Source organism: Lissotriton vulgaris, chromosome 8 (genome assembly GCF_964263255.1).
Source record: "Lissotriton vulgaris chromosome 8, aLisVul1.2, whole genome shotgun sequence".
Taxonomy (NCBI): domain Eukaryota; kingdom Metazoa; phylum Chordata; class Amphibia; order Caudata; family Salamandridae; genus Lissotriton; species Lissotriton vulgaris.
In genome coordinates this window covers 853094133-853115723 of record NC_141696.1, presented here as the reverse complement: position 1 = coordinate 853115723, position 21591 = coordinate 853094133, and the positions used below count along the sequence as shown (strand labels likewise).

At 42.9% G+C, this 21591-nt stretch overlaps 1 protein-coding gene across 1 annotated transcript in view; it reads right to left on the bottom strand.

Annotated features, from left to right (window-relative positions):
* Window positions 1–20572: 20572 nt before the first annotated feature.
* The window catches only part of LOC147698101 (arylsulfatase H-like), a 433996-nt gene continuing 432977 nt past the window's right edge, over window positions 20573–21591 (bottom strand). The window contains exon 10 of the mRNA XM_086934776.1: window positions 20573–21324. Within this exon, the coding sequence (XP_086790902.1) occupies window positions 20957–21324 (368 nt within the window). The 3' untranslated portion in view covers window positions 20573–20956. The remainder of the gene's footprint in view (window positions 21325–21591) is intronic.

The following is a 21591-nucleotide window of genomic DNA, read 5'->3' as shown; positions in this document are numbered from 1 at the left end:
ACCCAGGCTGGATGAGGGGTGAGGTCAGCAAAAGAGGAGATCTCTTTGTGATTTGTGGGAGTGCAAGGAGAGGGTGCAATGGTATGGAGGTTGGGCGAAGAGGGGTTGTGAGAATTACCACTGTGAAGTAGGGGAGTGCCAGAAGAGAGGGCAATGGGATTGAGGATGGGGGAAGGGGTGTTGGGATATTTTCCAATGTTCTGTAAGGGAATGCCAGGAGAGTGGGCCATTGGAGTGAGGTTCTGGGCAAGAGGGTCAATGGGATGGAGGTTGGGAGAAGGGGGGTTGTGAGAATTACCACTGTGAAGTAGGGGAGTGCCAGAAAAGATGGCAATGGGATTGAGGTTGTGAGAAGTGGGGTTGGGAGATATCCTTGTGTCCTGTAAGGGCTTGCCAGGAAAGTAGGCCATGGGAGTGAGGTTAGGGGAAAGGGGGCTAGTGGAAAGGAGGTTAGGGGAGGGAAAGTTAGGGGAAGGGAGGTTAGACAAGTTTATGTTGGAATGCGGTGGAGCTGGCTTTTGAATGAGGGAATGAAGACGGGGGCAATGAAGGGTGACTGGGAGGTGTCAGAGAGGAGGGCTGTGGCACAGGGAATATGTTGTACACCTGAGTTGGAGGAAGGTGAATAGTTTGGACGTTGCAGGATGGATGCAATTGGGGCACCTCGGGTAGGTGGAGGAAAGGTCATTTGTGTGTTGGAAGCGGTATGATGGTCAGTCCTCAGATTGCGACCAATAGGGGAGGGATCAGTATCGTCTTGTGATGGGGTAAGGGGACGCCCCCTTCTAGGTTGAGTAGGGGAAACATTTGTGACCAATGAACCTTTAAGCAGGGCAAATCTGTCATCAAAGATGTCAAGGTTGAGGTCGGTGGGCTGAATTGAAATAGTCCCATTGTTGTAAATGGATATTGTAGCATTTGCTCTAAATTTGGGAGACGTCATAGCCAATAGTCGAAGGCCATGAGGGAATTTTTTAGTCGAGGAAATTTTAAGTGAGGAGTGGAGCATCGACCTCCATTGGGCTCTTCTTTTAGTGTAGAAGATCAGGTCGCTAGTGATAGTACCTTTTTTTTAACAGATGTAGGGGTCCGAAATCAAGGTTTCGGGATTAGCTTTGAGGAGTCTGTGTTTCAGGGCTTTTGCTGCATTTTTGTAGAGGCTGGTCGGATACTTAATTATGTAGCTATTGGTGCCAAATTGTTCTAATCTGGAGTCCATATTGGACTAGGGTAGGGTGGACGAGAGGGTGCTCTCTTTGGAAGGGTGTATAGTAGAGAAGTCAGGGAGGGGACGAGATCCCAGGGATCCAGTAGGGAGCGCGGAATACTACTATAACCTGGGTTGCCAGTTAGGCTGGGAGCGGGAATGAGAGTAGTTGATCCAGAGGGAAAGTCTAGTTAGCAGTAAACCTATTTGATCCAAAGGGAAAGTCTAGTTAGCAGTAATCCGGATCCTGTAAGAGCAAGCCTCAACCAGTTTTAGAGAGGAATAGATAATGTAGACAAGCAGTAGGTTCTAGAAAAACAATGATGAGCAGGGGGCAGGATTTAGGCTTCCATGTGTCCAGGGAGCAGCCTAATGGAGAGTTCAGTGATCTGCAGAGTAATGGTCCGACATTAGGCCCAGTTATGGTATTCCTGATAGTGTGGGACGTGAGTTAAGATAATGATCGTGGAATATTATTGATGAGCATATGCTAACCATTAAATACCCATTATGATCTGTGAGTAGCTAGTAGGATAGATCAGGAAAATGCAGAAAGCAGCCATGAGGTAAGTCATGTGCAAAGGTCAGGGATGCAAGTTACTGGGGTCGTGAGAATGCCCTGCTATCTCGCAACTGCGCAGCGATCAGCCATTTTAGAGGGGTACTTGGTCCAGATATAGCACTCCAGAGGAGGGAGCAGCCATTTTAGGCGGTGTCCTGCAATAGGCCAAGTGAGTATTAAAAATCATTCAGTCTTGCTGGGTGATTGGGAGCAGGTAAACTTTTCAAAGTCAGACAGGCGTGTAACTAAGGGCACTTACCACTGTATCCATAAGCGTGGTAAGATAGGCACAGCAGCCCGCAGAATTCGGCATAGACAACTTCATTTATCTGCAAGGGTAGCTCCTTGAACAGCTAGCCGGGGGCATCAGAGAACTTCAACCGATGTCTCTATGCCCTGTAGCTCCAACCTGTATCGGTCTGCAGCAAGCCGGCAGCCTCCGATGACCAGCAGGCCGCCCGATCGCAATCAGCTGATTTTACGAGGCAGACGAGGGCTACTGCGTCGCGGGATGGAGGGGGCATAGCTAAAAGGATTCAGCGCCGGAAAAATAACAAAACCAAAACCAACAAACAGCCGCAGGAGCGTCGAGATTCATCATCCCACAGTATTCAGCAGCCAGCAGATTCAGCCCCTAAGCAAAATAGCCGAAGGAGTGTCCGAGGGCATCTGTGACTTCCGCCGATGTCCTTAAGCCATACAGCGACTTTCAGTGGGGGCCTGCAGCAAGCCTGCGGCCTCCGGTGCTCAGCGGGGATTCCGACCACAGTTTATTTTGCAATAATGAACAAAAAGAGGTGCACGTGCCGCTACTCACTTACCATAAATGTTTTCAAAACATCTGAATGAAACGCTATGTTTTGTGTTTCTATTTTCAATTCTTTTATTTACTTGAGTGTTTAGTTTAATACTCTTCAATTTGGTATTTAAATTTTCAAATTTACATTTGTTAAGACCTTATGTACACAACAGACAAGAACAATAAATTCCTATTTAGAAGAACAAAAATCCATTTCAAATATACAAGTCAAAAAAACGTCATTCAAGCCTTCAATCATTCCTCACTCATACCATTACAAACAAACACAGAAAATGAAATTTACGTGAATGCTGGAATAAAATTATTCACAGCAAAGCTATCAACAGTTGTTATTCTCAGAAGAAGCCTATTTGTTACAATGCAAGAAACTTTTCTCTATTTTTGGCTTTTAAACTGTGTACGCGTTTCGAACTCGCGTTATTTGGGAGTTCTCTTCAGGAAAACCACAAGAACTCAGGTAAAGACCCGAGAAGGGAACAAGAGGCAAAAAGGGCTCTAGAAGTAGGTCAGCCTCCAATTAAATATGTATCACACAAATAGACCGCTTCTAGAAAAAGGACCAAGTTAGTGTGGATAGCCAAGCAATACTAGGGCATCTCACAAAAAGTGATGGACTGGCATCACACACCACCAGGTGTCATGCTTCATCATCTGCCAGTCCTCGCCCTCCAGAAACCCCGTTTGGTGGAGGACGGGCATACACCTGACGACAGGGATGCACTTATCTAAAGTGAGTGGGGGCCCAAAGGGAAAAGTGAGTTAAAAAGCCATCTAGAATTCCCCCATGAAACTTTATTTAGTAGGGGAACCATGTGGAATTTAAAAGCAAGAGGTGCGGTGAATAAGAAATCAATTATTCAATCACCGCTATGTGAGTTTTTCAAACATAAGGTCAACATGTTTCAGCCATAGTGTCCTGGAGGTACATGGCTTTCGTCAGGACCAATTTAGGGGGCTCCAATCTTACCCTACTGTATAGGTAGTGCCACTCTGTGGATATGACCTATAGTCCTTGTCCACTCTTAAAGGTCCAGTGACCTGCAGAAATGAAAAGAAACCAAAGGTGTATTTTTAAACAATGCTGAATATGTGCAAGGTTAATTCAGACATACTTGGAAATATACGTGGGGGGCTTAGCTCCATTTGGAGTTTTACCCCAATGAAAGAATGCTTATGTAAACAGGCAAGGTACTGAGAATCAAGCAGAAGGGGCAGGAGAGTCTTACCCATTAGTTGGGAGCAATTAGCCCCATGGGAGGCGAGGGTTCTGGGGGTACCCCGTGGTCACATCCGCTATGGAGGGAGGATTAAACAATGGACTTTAAGCTGTGATCTATTTTAAAACGCGGTCACAGTGTCACCAAAGGGTGTATCTGGGCGCAAAGATCGAGACTTACTGTGTGTGGGGCCCTTCCCCGTCGAATCACCTGCGTAGTACCGCTCTCATTTCCTCCCCGGCGACAAAGTGCAGCACCGGGTTTGCTGTTTAAATAGTTTGTAAGGCTAGAGGCAATGAGATGCAGGTGCGGAAGCTGCCTGACTGGTGGGCGCAATCTTGTGACGTGTTGTTTCCTGAGTCTACAGAGTGCTCAGCTCAAAACGTGCCTGATCGCGTTCTGATGCCTGGGGGAAGGCGTGGTCAGAAGGCGACCCGTGTTTACGTTCTCTTCAGGACCAAAGTCTGTAATAAAAGAAAGAAAGCTTTCTTTAGGACATGAACTGCTGCTGAAAGTGTGCTGCCATAGCCATTACTACAAGCCTCCTTATCTTACCTCTCTCTTATCAGAGCCTAGAGGATGGTGAATCGTCCCCGACGTGTACAAAAAATCTGATGTGGGGAAAAAATCACAGAATAACATTTCCTTTTATACTTAATGTTGATGACACTTCTGATACACTCATACTTTCATCACCTACTTACTTCTATTTGCCAGTGTCGTGCTTGCTTTTTTTCACTGCCTGACTCTCACCCACTGGAAAAAGGGAGAGATGCCCATGAGTGCCAGTATCGTTTTGGAAATGATCTTGGCACTTTATTGTCTCACGCGGATCTAATTGCAACTCTTTGTTATCTAATTCTTTGTATTCAGGACTTGAAAATCTTTGGAAGAATATATTCAGTGGGCTTTGCCCACGGCTGTCCTTTTTCCGATGTTGCTCATAGAACGTATTGGAGAAGTGTGGAGAAGTGTGGCTCAGGGGTTAGAGGCGGCAGACCTGGAGCTTGAGTTCGGCCCTGGACCAGGGTTCAATTCCCAGCCTCGGCGGTTCTTGGGCTCAATAATTCCACAGACTCGATAATTCTCGCTCCGGTGCCTTCTCGACTCACGGGTTCACACTCTGCGACGCTGGGCAATAGCTTGCTTAATCTCCACATCAGCCCCTCGCGGTGGGATGCCTGGCTTTCACCTTGTGGATACCCTGCCAGGGTTATCTCACAGGGGAATACCAGGACGGGTTCCCTAAGCAAGCGCGGAGATGCCCCAGGGTAAGTCATGCGCTATATAAGCTTCATACATTTACATTTACATTGTATTGTGGCTGGCTTTAGGCTACGGGAGCTGAGGTTCTTTTTTTGATCTACTACATTGGACCAATTGGTACCATATTTTGTAAAAGTGTCACATAATGAATTGGCAGTGGAGTTGTGGGCAATCGTGTTCATCTACAGTGACTAGCAGGTTAGCTCAAGTGTAAGGGTTAAGGACTATTTTTCAGGATAATCAATTTCTAGTGGCATCAATCTTTCCATGCAATGTTATCATAGTTTGAACATCTCTGTTGACTCATTCAGACCATATAGTGCTGTATTGAATTTAACTATTAACATGACTTCTCTTCTTGTGAGTTTTGCTTGTTTTGCTTCCAGGTCTCCACCTCTAGCGTCATTTTCCACTTTCGAAATTACAGTCCATACTAGATTGATGTCTTTATGCTGTTTTTCGCGCCAGTGATTGACTAGGGGTGCTGTCGCTACGTTGTTTTTAATTCTGGATTTGTGTTGTTCTATCCATAGGCGCACTTCTTGGATTGATTTTCCGATGTACAGTAGGTTGCATGGGCATTTGATTCCATACACGACATACCGAGATTTGCAGTTAGAGAATGCTTCAAATTCACACTTCTGGACATGGAATAATTATGCTGAAGCATGGTAGAAGAGCATTCTCTTTGGTAGTAAGAAAGGTCCACTGTAAGACCCCCAAACCTCTTCTGCAATTGAAAGAAAACATTTTCCATTAAAGATAATGCACTCATTGGAGGGAAGACCTGGATAGGTTATCTACCGCCCAGTTTGAACACATTTCCTCTGTGAAAAGACAAAGGGATTGAATTGTGCAACCTGCATGATGGTTTAAATACCAAATCACCATTCTGTTGTTTGTTCTTATCTGAACATGATGGCCTAGCAACTGGGGGGCACATTCCTTCAGAGATTGATAAACTGCCTTGAGCTTCCGGAAGTTCAATGAACAGGGGGCTTGAAGTGTTGGACACCTCCACTGAATTGACCCAGCGTTCAAAGTGGCACCCCACCTCAGTCTGTCGTGGTTACAGTTCTTAATAGGTCTATATGAAAGGGGAGAACTTTGGCAAGGTCTGATCCATCGACTACCAGTCTAAGCATCTCCTGACTTGTTCTGAGGCTGGTATTCATGGACTGTACTCTGGTGCGGTTGGTTGGTAATGGCGCTAAAAGATGATTGATTAATGGGTGCATATGAAGAGGTACTCAGGGAAGAACATTGATTGATGAGGCCATCAACCCTTGGGGACTCAGCCATTGTGTTTACAGATGAGATTCCTATTATTGAAAACCTAGGATATCTATCATCAGCTGTTCTCTACTCTACACCTGTAAAAAAACCTGCCCGAAATTATCACCTCTGAAGAGAAGGTCTTATGTTGGTGTCAGATACAACTTCTTGCTATTTAACAGTAGGCTGTGATCTTGGACAATCTTGCACACTTCTTACACAAGAAGTGGCAATGAGTCAGTCATCCAGATAAGTAAGCACCTGAATTCCCCTCCTATTAGTAGATCTGACCAAAGGTACTAACACCTTAGTAAATGCATTTAGAGATAAAGAAAACCCGAATTGAAGTACATATAACTGGTAATGTTATGTTATGTTATGTTATTATTGGCTTGTAAAGCGCTATATCACCCCAAGGTATCTAAGCGTTATCAGCCTCCTCAAAAAGCACAGTCTTCAGCTTCTTCCTGAACACTAGCAGGTTAACTTCCTTCCTAACTTCTGCTGGGAGGTGGTTCCATGCTGAGGGGACAGTGCTGGAGAAGGCTCTGCCACCCTTGGATGAAAAATTAAACCGAGGGCATATCAGGTTACATGCCTCAGTAGACCGGAGGGTCCTGCTTGGGATGTACTTATTGAGCCGTTCTTTAATATATTTGGAGGCTGAACCATAGATTGCCTTATGCGCGATGCAGAGGCTTTTGAATTTTATTCTTTGAGTGATTGGCAGCCAATGTAGGCTGTGGAGTAGAGGCGTGGCTCGAGTATGCCTAGGTCTGTTAAAAATAAGCCTGGCCGCATCGTTCATTACCACCTGGAGTCTAGCCAGGAGGTTTTTTGGGAGACCATGGTATAGGGAGTTACCATAGCCCAACCGTGCCAGGATCAAAGCGGAGACCGCCAGCCTAAGTGTGGAAAAGGACAGCAGGGGGGAGAGTTTCTGCAACTGGCGTAGCAGGCCAACACAGGTGCCCACCACTGTGTGAATGTCAATCATTCACACAGAACCTGATGAACCTGTGAGAACTGGGATGGACAGGTACATGGCAGTATGCATCCAACAAATCTAAGGATGCTAGGACATCCCCTTGGTTTAAGAACAGTAGAATTACCTCCATTGTTACCATCTTGTCTTACATGAGGAATGTAAGAGTTGACATCCTTGAGGTCTAGCAATGGCCTGAACTCTCTACTGATCAACCTCCAGCACACGCTAATATATCATGTTGATAATAATCAAAATTAGCATTAGTCTTCTTTTTTAATTCTTATTGTCCAGTTTTTGAGCAACTGGACAGTAAGAATAAAAAAAATACACAAGATGCTTGAAGTTGATTTGTATATTGTTATGTTGTCTTAGACCACATATCAGGGAGCGGGGTGGTTCTCCCTACCTCATAAGTGCCACATTTCTTAATTTTGCATAAATACATTTCTTCTGTATTTCTCTGAGACGCAACCTCCCTATGATTCACCACCCAATTTTCTAAAATGGCCTGAAATCCCCAGAGATCTTTTTGACCCCCAAAAAATCTTAAATATTAGGGATTGATTTGATTTGATTTGATTATAAAATGTATAGAGCGCGCGAATGCCCTGGGGCTTCTTGGCGCTTTGTCCGATGTATGACTGTAGGCTGTAGTGGGGCGATGGAAAAAGTTTTCCTAGCCATGAAGAGCCATGTCTTTAAAGCCTTTCGGAACAGTAGCAGCGATGGGATGTTTTTTTTATAGCTAGTGGAATTTGGTTCCATGTCTTTGCTGCGTGCAACAGGAAGCTTCTCCCTCCCCATCTGAGTTTTTTGACTCTAGGGGTTTTGATCAGCTTTGCATTGCCTGATCTAAGATTCCTGTTTGGTTTGTATTGTTTGAGGTTAGTTTTCAAAAATTGGCAGCCTATCCCTTGGGAGGCCTTGTACGCCAGGTAGGCTGATTTGAATTTTACCCTTTTCTCCACATTGAGCCAGTGGAGGTTTTTGAGTCTTTGAGCCACTGGCTCGAACCTTGGGATGTTCAGTACTAACCTGGCCGCAGCGTTTTGAAGGCGCTGTAGTTTTGCCATCAGTTGGTTTTGTAGCCGGACATACAGCGCATTCCCGTAGTCTAGCCTCGATAACGCCAGCATGGTTACCAGTGTTTTGCGTATTTCTACGGGAACAAATGGTGATAGCTTTTTTAATAATTTCAGGACATACCACACAGATGATGAGAGTTTATTAATCTGGTCATGAAAAGATAATTTAGAATCAAATACAAAGCCCAGATTCCTAACTTTGTCTACCGGTGAAGGGCAGTTGCCCAGACTGTCTGGCCACCACTTGTGAGACCAGGTGTTGGGTTCCACCCCTAGCAACATTACCTCGGTTTTCTCACCGTTCAGCTTTAGGCAATTTTGTTGCATCCACCTGTTGACTTGTTCCATGCAGTTACGGAACTTGCCAGCCATTTCATCTGTGTTATGGGAGATTGACACCACTATTTGGGTGTCGTCTGCGTAGGACACGGGGAGAAATCCACAATTTCTTATGATGGTAGCTAGAGGGGCAACATAAACATTAAAAAGAGTGGGACTCAGGGACGAGCCCTGAGGGACCCCCCAGGGAGATTTAAAGGTCTTAGAAGTGTCGTCCCATAAATTGACTGAGAAAGTTCTCTCCTTTAGATAGGATGAGAGTAGTGCCAGTGCTGATTCGTGAAGTGCAATGCCAGCTAGACGGCCCAGGAATATGTCATGATTCACGGTGTCGAAGGCTGCCGACAGATCTAAAAGAATCAAGGCAGAGTTCCCCCCTGCATCAACAACACTCCTGAGCTCCTCTGCTGCCATGATAAGAGCAGTCTCAGTCCTGTGTTCCTCTCTGAACCCGTACTATGAATGATCTAACGCCTCGGTAGATCTGATGAATCCCGCTAGCTGTATATTCAAGATTTTTTCCAGTACTTTCGCCTGAAAAGGTATTCTAGATATAGGCCTAAAGTTCGCTGGGTTTTGAGGATCCAGGCTTGTTTTTTTAACAGTGGCAGGACAGTTGTGGCTTTCCACGCATCCGGGAAGCAATTTGCCTGAAGTATTTTTGAGAAGAGCCGGTGAAGCTGTTCACTTAGCAACTCTGGGAACAGATGTAATACTCTAGGATGGGTGGAATTTGCATAGTCGCGCTATGCAAAGTTATTCGAAACTGTAAAAAATCTCCACGAGCACGCAAAAGTTCCCCGAAAAAGCTAAATTGCTTGTTCTGCCCGTTCCCGATCCGTTTTTCCTGTTTGCGAACACTGTTTGCGTGCTTGGGGAGAAATATGTTGCAAACACGCATTTTGAAAGCGCGAACAAACAAAAAATTCTGCGAAGCCGCGGATCGCGGAATTTTGGGCAATTCTAGGTTCTCAGCGGAACGTGAAATTACCCAAATTCTGCAAATTTCACGAGCGGAACAGAATTTACCGCCCAGCCCTAACTAGCATGTGAATTAAAGGACATTTCTCAAAGTGACTCAATTTTTTCACACATTGTCTTACATCTGAAGGCAGAAATCCATAGAAATTCAATTGGTAATAACAGTTGCTCTACAGTTTTGTTTTTCCATACATCACTCAATAGAAATGGTACCTCACTTCTGTGGGTTGGCCTAGGGCCGCAACAGAAAACAGGCCAAAAAGCAACATGGACACACCACATTTTTACAGTAAAAGCTGACCCTTTTTTGCAAAGTGCCTAGCTGTGGATTTTGAACCCTACCTTAGTGAGTCCCTGGGGAAACTAGCACACCTATACATTTTTAAAAACTAGACGCCCAGGGAAATACAGTATGTGGTGGCTAGTGTGGCTCTCATCAGGCTCAGTTACCAAGAATCCCTTGCAAACCTCGAACTTTATTAAAAAAACACACTTTCCTCAAATTTCTGTGATTGAAAGTTTTGGAAACTGTGTTGATCCACAAAATTCCACCCAACCCTTATTCCCCAAAGTCTTCTGATAAAAATGTTACCTCACTGGTGTGGGTAGGCCTAGTGCCCATGACAGGAAACAGGCCAAAAAGCAACGTCGACACGCCACATTTTTACAGTGAAAACTGATTCTTATTTTCAAAGTGCCTAGCTGTGGATATTGAATCCTAGCTCTACTGGTCCCTGGGGAAACCTATCACACCTATACATTTTTAAAAACTAGACACCCAGGGAAATATAGGAGGGTGTGGCTAGTGTGGTTCTCACTGGGTTCTGTTACGCAGAGTCCCTTGCAAACCTCGCACTTTGTCAAAAAAACACATTTTCCTCACATCTCTGTGATGAAAGTTCTGGAATCTGTGTGGATCAACAAAATTCCATCCACCCGGCATTGCCAAAAGTCTTCTGATAAAAATGTTACCTCACCTTTGTGGGTTGTCCTAGTGTTGCGATTCCCAAAAGGGAGATTGGGGGGGCTAGTTTAACGAGGTCCAACTTACAAGCCCCAGAGGTACTGTATGCAAAAGAAGGTACGAGGTTCCTCTGAAGTACAAGGCAAGGTGAGGAGATACTATGAGGTGAGGTGGTCAAAGGTAACCACACACCTAATCAAGTGAAAAAAGGGGGAATCCCCTTTTCGGAACTAGAGCTCCCACACATCCAGCAAGTTAGGTGTCATGCTTCATCATACGAGCCTGCCCCTTGTCAGGTTGGCGCTGCAATACCTGACGGGCCCCCAAACCGGGGCTCTTTAGCGGGGATCTTCTGTTCCTGCCAGTGGGTGCAGTGGGGGTGAGGGGCCTGGTGGGTGTAGATGTCAAGGAAAGTGAATTAAAACAGACCAGTTAGTCCTAACCATAATTTTATTCATAAGGTAAACCACCTGATTAAAAAATATAGAGAGAGTGGCAGTGCACTAGATGCAATATGTCTAGTATGTGTGCCCTACTCTTAGTTGATCGACATGTTTCTTGCCTCTAATGTCAGGGGGATCTGGGTACTTCCTCTGGATCAAAGTGAACACTATCTACACTACGTGGTCAAGTGAAATCTACGTACCACGTTCTCAGGTCAATGACCTTAAATACAAACAAAAGATGAAAATAAATTAACAAAAAGTGTCTCCAATCCACTCGTATCGTATCTCAACAACCTTAATAAAAAGTCATTATGTAGGATACCCCAGTAATCATGCGTTGCTATCATCACAGCGGGCCTATATGAATGCTGCAATAGTAATCATATATGAATGCGGCAATAGTAATCATTCATCCTTCCCACCAAATTGTGCTCATAAAAAATGTGCTGAAAAGAAAAATCATTCAGGGAAGTTTATACGTTTAAAAACTCATGGGAGGGCCTAGTAAACTGATCAGCAGAAGAGACAGTTCAAGGACTCACCTATACTGTTGTCTAGTATTACTTGCAACAGTTACCGGCGGTTAAAAATGGACACCAATGTGGGTCCTGTAAATGAAAGCCAAATCGGTTAGGGCGTTATGGCTACCAATCAGTAAAATAGGATAAATATATACGGGAAGTCAAGGTACCAGCCAGAGTGTAAAAAGCATGAAGATGCGGCAAGGAAATCAATACCAACCTCGTGAGGTCAGCTGTAGTCCAGAGTTAACATAAATACACTGGGCAGCACACTTCTAAGCGATTACAGGGGGCACAGAAAAGTGTTAATGTCCAAACGTATATCCCATAGCAGTAGGTGTGCCGGTATGCAACCTGAAAACCAGCGTCTAGGAACCACACGGGGCAGCTGGAATCTAAGTCTCCAACCAAATGTGCCTTACTGAGAAGGCTTACCTCTATAGTGGTCCAGTCCGATGCCCATGTCGGAACAAAAGTGGCAAGAAATCAATACTCACCGCCGTCTTAGCGCGCCCAGCCTGCGACCTACCCTGCCGCTGGAACTGGGAGGGTGCCTGGTCTCTGGACTGTCAAGTAGATATGGCAGTCGCCTGCTCAATCGTGGGTGGAGTTGCGCGCTGGAATGTGATCTCGTGTGACTACAGGCCTAGTGTCGCACTAGGAAACAGGCCAAAAAGCAACATGGACACAGAACATTTTTACAGTGAAATCTGACCCTTTTTTTCAAAGTGCCTAGCTGTGGATTTTGAACCCTAGCTCGTTCCCTGGGGAAACCTACCAAATCTATACATTTTTTAAACTAGACACCATACCGAATCCAGGAGGGGGTGGCTAGTGTGGCTCTCACCAGGTTATGTTACCCAGAATCCCCTTGCAAACCTCAAACTTTGTCACAATAAATAAATTTTCCTCACATATCTGTGATGAAAAGTTCTGGAATCATCGCGGATCCACAGAATTCCACTCACCCTGCATTCCTTAAAGTCTTCCAATAAAATAGGAACCTCACTTGTCTGGGTAGATCTAGTTCCGTCGACAGGAAATGGGCCAAAAATCAACGTGGACACACCACATTTTTACAGTGGAAAGTGATCCTTTTTTTTCAAAGTGCCTAACTGTGGATGTTGATCCCTAGGTCTGCTGGCATCTAGGAAAACCTAGCAAACCTATACATTTTTAAAATCTAGTCACCCAGGGAAATCCAGAAGGGGTGACTTGTGTGGCTCTTGCAAACCTCAAACTTTGACACAAAAACACATTTTCCTCACATTTCTGTGATGGAAAGTTCAGAAATCTGCGTGGATCTATGCAATTCCATCCACCCTGCATTCCTCAAAGTCTTCCAATAAAATTAGTACCTCACTTATGTGGGTAGGCCTAGTGCTGGTGACAGGAAACGGGCCAAAACGCAATGTGGACACACCACATTTTTACAGTGGGGGCATTGGCCTGCCCATTCTTGCCAGCACCCCCTTAAGTATAAAAAATGTAATTATCCCTGGTGCCTAGTGGGCTTTCTGCCTCCTCAGGGGGCTGATCAAGGGCTACTGCCCCAACTGCCTCCTGGGGGACAGAAAGAGAAGTGACTTTTTGGGGGGCGGTGGGGGCATTGACTTGCCCGTTCTGGGCAGCCCCATCCCCAACTTTAAAAAAATATATTGTCCCATCTACCTCCTGGGGGCAGGAAGACTGTAGCAATTTTTAGGGGATGGGGCATTGGCATGCCCATTACAGACAATCCCCACCCCTATGTATAAAAATAAATCCCTGGTGCCTAGTTGGCTTTTGTACCCCTTCAGGGGGCAGATCAGAGGCATTTGCCCCATCTGCCTCCTGGGAGGGGGCAGAAAGTGTTTTGCCTTTTTTGGGGGTGTAAAGTTGGAGGCATTGACATGCCCATTCTGGGCAGCCCCAACCCCTGGCCTATAACAAAAAATAATCCTAGGCATCAATGGTGCTTTATCCCCCACCAGGGGGGCAAATTGGGGGCTACTACCCCCTTAAGTCACCCAGTGGGTCAGAAAGACTGGTTATGCCAAAATAAAATGGGGGGAGCAAAGGCCCTTGCCAAAGGGGCTGCACCCCCCTCCCTGGTGGCTAGTGGGTGGGTCCCTGCTTTGGGACTGCCCTCCTAGGGTGATCCCAAGCAGGGATCCACTAGGGAAGGGTACCATTCGAAAGGGGAAATTCTCCCCTTTCCAACGATACCCCTCCCAAGTGCTTCAGTACTCAGGGGGCGGCTGAGCTTGCCCCAGGAGCACCAAAACAATGAAACTGAAACTAAGTTTGTAATGTTATGATGTCAGTGCGTCATGCGCAAAATCGCCATTGCATTGAAAATACAAAACAGGCCTCGGAAGGTTGGGGAAGCTCTTTCCCACCTCCAGAGGCCCAAAATAAATTGACAACCCACTGCTGTTTGCAGCAGAGGAATTTAGTGCTCCTGTGCACGTGACTGAATGGTGCTTATGACGGAACCATTCTGTCATGAGTACAGAAGAAGTTAAGGTCTTTCCAAATTTTCAAAATCTTCATTTTCCCTTAAGAATATCTAACAAATATTTTGTTTGACAAATCTAGTGCATGCTTCCTTGTTTTGCTCCAACAACCAATATCAGCGCGGCTCTCTATGACATTGTCAAAGTAAAGAAGACACAAATTCCGGAAGAATAGGTGGGTCAATTACTCAGTTCTTAAGTTATCCAACACATGTGCCACACTAGGCACCAGTCTTTCAAACAAAAGGCACACAAGAAGGTTCAAAAGGGCAGATTCTCAGGCAGCTCTTCTAAATTGTAGCAACTATTTAACAAGTACCTTGTACAGCACAAAAGAAGTCAGAGAAACCTTCTATGTTGCACATTATTTGTAATAGTGCAGAAATTTCCATTGAGCTTTGGTTTGAGCTAGCCAGTAAATTACACTTTAGAAATGAGGTCTACAAGGATTCAAGCTCATATAGGGCAAAATCATATAAATTGTGAATCATACATTTATAAGAAGTCTAAAACATATAGGGCCAGATGTAGGTAATGAAGATTTACCGATTCTAAAATACTGAATTTTACCGATTCGGTATTTTAGAATCGGTAAATGGGATGTAGGTATTTATTCGGTAAGTATTACTGAATTGGTAAGATTCGGTAATTACCGAATCAGTATTTACCGATTCAGTAATTTCCATTCATTCCTATAGGAATGAAAGTGAATTACCGAATCAGTAAATACCGATTCGGTAAAAGGGGGAACACATTGAAGGGTGGCAGGGTGTCACTTTGAAACCCTGTTGCACCCCATAATTGTGCTTGTGTGCACATGTGGCACACATACATGCCCTAAGGGCATGTATGTCTGCCACATGGCACAGTTGAAAATGCACAGATTTGCATTTTCAAAGGCATTCGGTATTTACCACCAACTTATAGTTGGGGGTAAATAACAAATCCTTACAGCACATAAACACTCTTAAATGTGCTTCCTACATGCCATTTACCGATTCGGTAAATACCGAATCTGTAAATAATGATTCGGTAAATACCGATTCGGTATTTACCGAATCATCACCTACATAGCAAATGGCTCAATACCGGTCGGCAAGCCTGAAATTCACTGATTTTGGGGTTTACCGACTAGTAATGAGCCACCTACATCGTGCCCATAAATTCAAATGCGCCGCTGATGTACTTGTAGTCATTTAGAACAGTTACAATTAATATATGTAAATATGAGATACAATGTTTTTTAAAGTACCAACGTGCAAACATAATTAATAATTCATGATAAATGTGTCATTGTAGGTCTAATGCATTAATATATAACTTATATATTAGTGCATTAGACCTAAAACACTCCCTGTTTTCCGTTTTTACTGATTTTTACAGATAAATACATACAGAATACCATTTGTTTTCTTGTCTGTATTTATTTTTAAATGTGGATAAAAATAGAAATTGGGTGCTTTTTGGGTGAGTCTAATTGTACTTCGCCCTGACTGCCAGGCCAATAACTGTGTGGACTCAAAATTAAGGGGGTCAAAAAAGAAAGTTTTAGTAAAGAGGCTTACACAGCAGTAGATATACATAAAGCTGATACTGTAATGTGCATATTTTCATATAGGTGCATTGATTTATCTTCTGCTAGTGTTCATATCACTGAAAGCAGCCAGGCATTCAGGCATGGCTGCATATTTATTGGTTAAATATGTGTGGAAATATACCAGTTTCAGCTTTATTTTTCTTACAAAACCCATAATGAATATGGATAAATACAGATAAAGTTGGCAATAAATAAATGAGGAAAAATACAGACGGAAATGTCAAAAACGAAATACCATAAAACAGTGAGCCCTATATATAAGTTAATTCTGAGCAAGTTTCACAAAAGCAGGGTTAACATTGTGTAACACCTACTTTTCTTTTGTCATTTTCGGTGCACACATTAATACATGTAAAGTCATTTTCCAGAAAAGTTCACATTCAAACCAAATTAATTCATTATGTTTTGATGTTGTCTTATTAATGTTCACACACATATAGGAACTCCATAATGTGAAAGTTTACCATTTCACACATTTTCTAGCACCCGTTAATAAGGTGATATACTTTTTCATTAATCTATCACAAACTATGTTTTCCAAACAAGTAATATCATCTAGTCTACCCTTCTTCTGCACGCGTTTATGATGCAGTAACTCCATTTTCTTGTTTGCATCGTTTTTCCATATATGAAGTTGGTGCAGGTTCAATATTTTCTCTCAAAAGTGTCATAATAATATTTTTCATGTCATGATAGTGTTTATATGTGATTTTTGCTCCATCACTACATTACTTTTTCTTGACTAAAATAGAAGCATCCAGTAGAGTCAATTTGTGTTATTTGGAATTTGCACCGTATACATTTGAATTTAGTCAAAAACGTCTAAAACTGTTTAAAATTGAATTTATAAGTTCTTAGGTCAAATGCTGTACCAAAAGTGTTATTATAAAGGAGTGCTAAGGTAAAATGTTGCTCCGACAGCATGATTTAAATCATTTTAAATTCAAAAGAGACACCAGACAAGGATGCCTGTCATACCAATTTTTCTTTACTTTGACTATAGACTCTTTGGCAGCTTCCTTCTGTCACAATTCACTCCTTCAAGGTATTAGGATTTGACAACACTCCTTTCTGCAGATGATATGTCGCTGTTGTTCATCCGCAATACATAAAATGCTGAGACTTGACTACTGGATTTAATCAATAGTTTTTATTGGCTAACAGATCAGAAAAAAAATCATGATTTCCCAGTTAGATACTGTAGCTTTCATTCACATGTGAAAAGGTGAAACATACATTGATCTAAAGAAGAAATTACTAGGGTGAGTATTTTTCTGAAATAAATGTAATTATAAATGTATATAAGATCAAAAATAAAGAACTCACAAGGAATAATACTCTTCAAATGACTTTACTCTGGCTGATGCCTGTGCTATTCAGCATATTTCTTCTAGAGCCTGACTCTAGCCATCTCGATAAAAAATTATTTGGTTTTTAACTTGTACAATAATTGCTCTACTTCTGAGTGATAACGCAAAGTCAAATCAAGACCAAATGTTATTTGAAAAGGTTTCATGAAATCAGACTGAAATTTGGGACCTCACTTCAAAACCTCTAAATGGTCATCTGTATGAACAGCAAAACCAGAGGCGTTACACAAGCCCCCACAGCCCCGCGGTGCGAGGGCCCCCAACATCCAGGGCGCCCCCTCAGCAAAACTCTTTAGCTGGAGAGCTTCAGATTGAGTCCGGAGGGGGCCCCTCCATGTCCCCTGTTCAGGGGGGCCCTCTCAAGTTTCGTTATGCCACTGAGAAAAACAAATTGCTAAACTGGAATTAAGGGCCACATGTACTAACATATGAAATTGCAAGATTCCATATGAATCGCAATTAAGAAATCACAATTCCAAATGTACGGAACTCCATTGAGTTTAATTTGTGATTCCCAGTGGGTCGCATATGACGTACCTCATGAATATTCATGAGGTATGTTGCAATTCGCGACCCATTGGGAATTGCTAAAAAAACCACAGGGATAGTGGTCTGGTGGGAACAGCAGACCACATGTCTGTGTTTGTTTTTAAATAAATCAATGTTTTTTTTAAAACAATGTAGCCCGTTTTGCTTAAAGGAAAGCTGCATGCATTTAAAAATAAAAATATTCTTTTCATTTTTTAAGAGTGACATTGGTCCTTGGGACCACTGCCTGCTCTTTAAAAATGTTTCCGCATGCATTGACAAAAGGGAAGGAATCCCTTGGGGGCTGTGTCCCATTTGTAAATGTGTTAGCACCAAAGTGAAATTGGTGTTAAAAAGCGAATGCTTTGCAACTGCATTCCAGTTGAAAAATATTTGTACATACCCTTGCCATTTGGTATTAGGGAAGGATGGCCTTAACACGCCCCTTCCTAATACCGACTTGCAAAATCCAAATTGTGATTGAGTAACAAATCACCGAATAACAATTTGGGCTTTGTACCTCACAAATTATTTTTTCCTGTAGCTAATGGCCTGATTATGTGAATTACATTATTTGCAACAGGAAAATTACTTTGTACATGTGGCCATAAATCTTATATTTATCCAATGGAAGGAAGCCTTCTGTCTATACTGGACACTAGAAAGAATGGAGCAGTTAGATCTTCCTACTTCTAGTCTCAGTTTGGCCTTTCATCACTAACAAGGGATCTTAAGTAATGTGATCTGGAAAGGTAATAACATTTGATATTTTTGAGTGTTGTATTAAGTAGGATTGATTTCGTTTCCTTGCAAAACTTACCTAAGTCACCTATACTGGTGTTATTGCATTAATATCAGCCTTTTGAGACTCAAAAGGTGGTCAGCAATGGCTATGTTAGGGATAACTGGTAGGCCAGAAATAGATGTTTCAACATTGGAAGTTGAAAGCAGCTTTTTTCTTTTTTCTATCCATCCCTTTTGTGTCTGCTTGCGGTCAGACATTTAGGGCCAGATGTAGGTTGCCTAATACCAATTGGTAACGGCCGAAATTACTGAATTTCGGCCGTTACCGACCGGTATTAGGCTTTTCAGATGTAGGTGGCATGAATGTAGGATTCGATATTTTACTGAATCGGTAACTCATGGAATCGGTAAATTACCGAATTCTTAACATACCGATTCAGTAAGTTACAGAATCCGTAATGTAGGGCGCACTCAAATGAGTGCTTTTCCCATTTTAGGATTTGTTATTTACCACCAACTACAAGTTGGTGGTAAATATCGAAAAACCTAAAAGAAGCAATGTTTTGCAATTTAAAACAGTGACATGTGGCAGACATACATGCCCTTAGGGCATGTATGTGTGCCACATGTATTGTATTGTATTGTATTGTAATTGCATTTATATAGCGCTTACTACCCCTGATGAGGTGTCGAAGCGCTTTTTCGGCGGGTAGCACGCTACTCCGGGACCCACAGAGGATTAGTTTTGAATTAGTATAGTGAAACATGCAAGTACATTTTAAGTGGTGGATAGGTTAGTCAGTTATTTGGATTTGGAATGATAGCAGAAGGATACAGTAGGACAAAGGTTAGTATTTATTTAGCACTCGCTTGTTGACGCATGCTATTCAGGGAGCCTATAAAGGATTAGTGGTGAATTAATATGGTGAAATATGAGGTAATTCCAGTGGTGGATATTAGTCTGTTACTTGGAGTGAGAAGGATAGCGGATGGATAAAAGGGGAAGAAAGATTTGCATTCATATAGCACTTGTTACCCCTGATGGGTGTTGAAGCGCTTTTTAAGCGAGTAGAACGCCACTCCGGAACCCATAAAGGATTAGTGTTGAAAATTAGTATAGTATAAATATGAAGTAATTTGAGTAGTAGATATGTTATTCAGTTACTTGGGCAGTATATTAGTATAGTTGAATATGGAATTTGAGAAGTGAACATGTTAGTCTGTTAATTTTGATAAAAAAAGGATAGTGGAGGGATAAAAGAGTGAAGTATTTTTTTTTTTTAGGAGAAAAAGGGCAGCATTTCTGGCCCTAGTCCCGACCAGTCTCGAACAGGCCCAAACAGGCAACTACCCTTGTCCTATCCACCCTTAGCCTCGACGCCCGGGCTGAGACGCCTTAAGCCTGGCCCTTTTTGTAGCCCTAGTAATCAGGTGACCCCTTCAGCCAATGGGAACCATAGACCTAACACTATCCAATCACAACACTAGCCCTAACATCTAGAACCAATAGGAGACCAGGACCTTGCAGCCAATCTTAACCCTAGTCCAAGCACCCAATCAGTTCAAAAACCCTGATCTCGACATCCAATAAAGGCCTTACTCCTACCACTAGTTCCAACCCAAGTCCAAGCAGCCAATGGTACAGGTAGCCCTAGTCCCTACTTCCAATAGAAAGCCTAACCCTACTCTTAGTCCCACAACTGGTCCAACAACCAATCACACCAGAAGCACTAAATAGCTACTTACAATTAAAGCCCTAGTCCCACCCTACTCCCAACAACCAATAACATAGGAAGCCCTAGTCCCTACTTCCTATAGAAATCCAAACCCTAGCCCTAGTCCCAACACTGCAATGATTGAATCACAGACCGAGAAACCATTCAGAACCCTCAAATACCCAACCAATGAGGACATTAACCCTAACCCAATAGAAACACCATTCCATAGTAATGAATGGGAATGGTAAATACAGAATCGTACCGATTCTGTAATACTTACCAAATTTTTACCTACATTGCATTTACCGATTCTAAAATACCGATTTACTCCATTGCCCCGGTGTAGGATGGTCCGATTGCCAAATTTTAAATTGGGCCCTATCTCTCAAACAGAGCCCAGCATAGATTATATTGCTTCAGAATTCAAAATATAAAAAACACAAAATAGAGTAGACAATTTTATTCACAAATATATTTAAACACCCAGGAGGGTCATATTTGAAATTGTTACATGTATATCAGTGACAACAATAAGAGTATGTGTGTTTTAATACAAAAGCAGAAGTTTGCCTCTTACATGCTGATAGCACTCCTAACTATAGATAGATTGACATTTTAGAGTTAAAAATGGAGCAATATTAAACATGACTTAGGGGAGAGGCTTTCACAGCCAAATCTATGTATTGCAGGAGAGTATTGCTTTAAGTAATCTTCGTCAAGGAAGCTGGGAAGGTGTCCCCCAAGCCATCTATTCTACTGCGTTGAATAAAGGAGGGGTGTATAAATTCCAAATAGAAGGCATTCTAACTATGTTAGATGTACTTTGTTCATTATGTAGTGTGCTTTTCGGTACTCTCCTTATCACACCAGCAAAATGGAAAAGTCCCACAACATGGCTGCAACCATGGTTTCCAGATGTTGTTTGACCCAGATAACTGTACGGGTACTGTAGTTAGTGTCCTTCGATGCTCTTCCACTGCTCTGTGTATTCTTTCTATGATTTTGTCAAACTGTGGCTCTGTGTCAGGTGAAAGAGGCGTGTCCTCTCTGGGATCTCTAGAGAGGTCAAACAGCAGGGGAGGTGTATGACGACGTACACGTTCTCCATTGCAAGGGCAAATTTTTCTCCCATAGCAGGCCCCGGCACCTTCCGGATTGAATACTGGAGTCACATAATGAGCCTTCCATATAGCACCAACTGGTAGACAAGATGATACAAAGTATGATGTTACAGAACATACCATTGAAGGAAACATTGAATCTATTTAAGAAAGGAAACATTTAAACGATTGTGTGTATATATATATATACATAAACTAATCCTATAGTCCCATGGATCCTATAAATTCAATCCTCTAACGTATCAAAGTCAGTATGGGTGCCCCGATGCATGGATTTAGAGGAGCTGCTGGGTTTGCTGCTATATGTATATGACCCAAGCACCAGCCCTTAGAGTTTTCAGAGT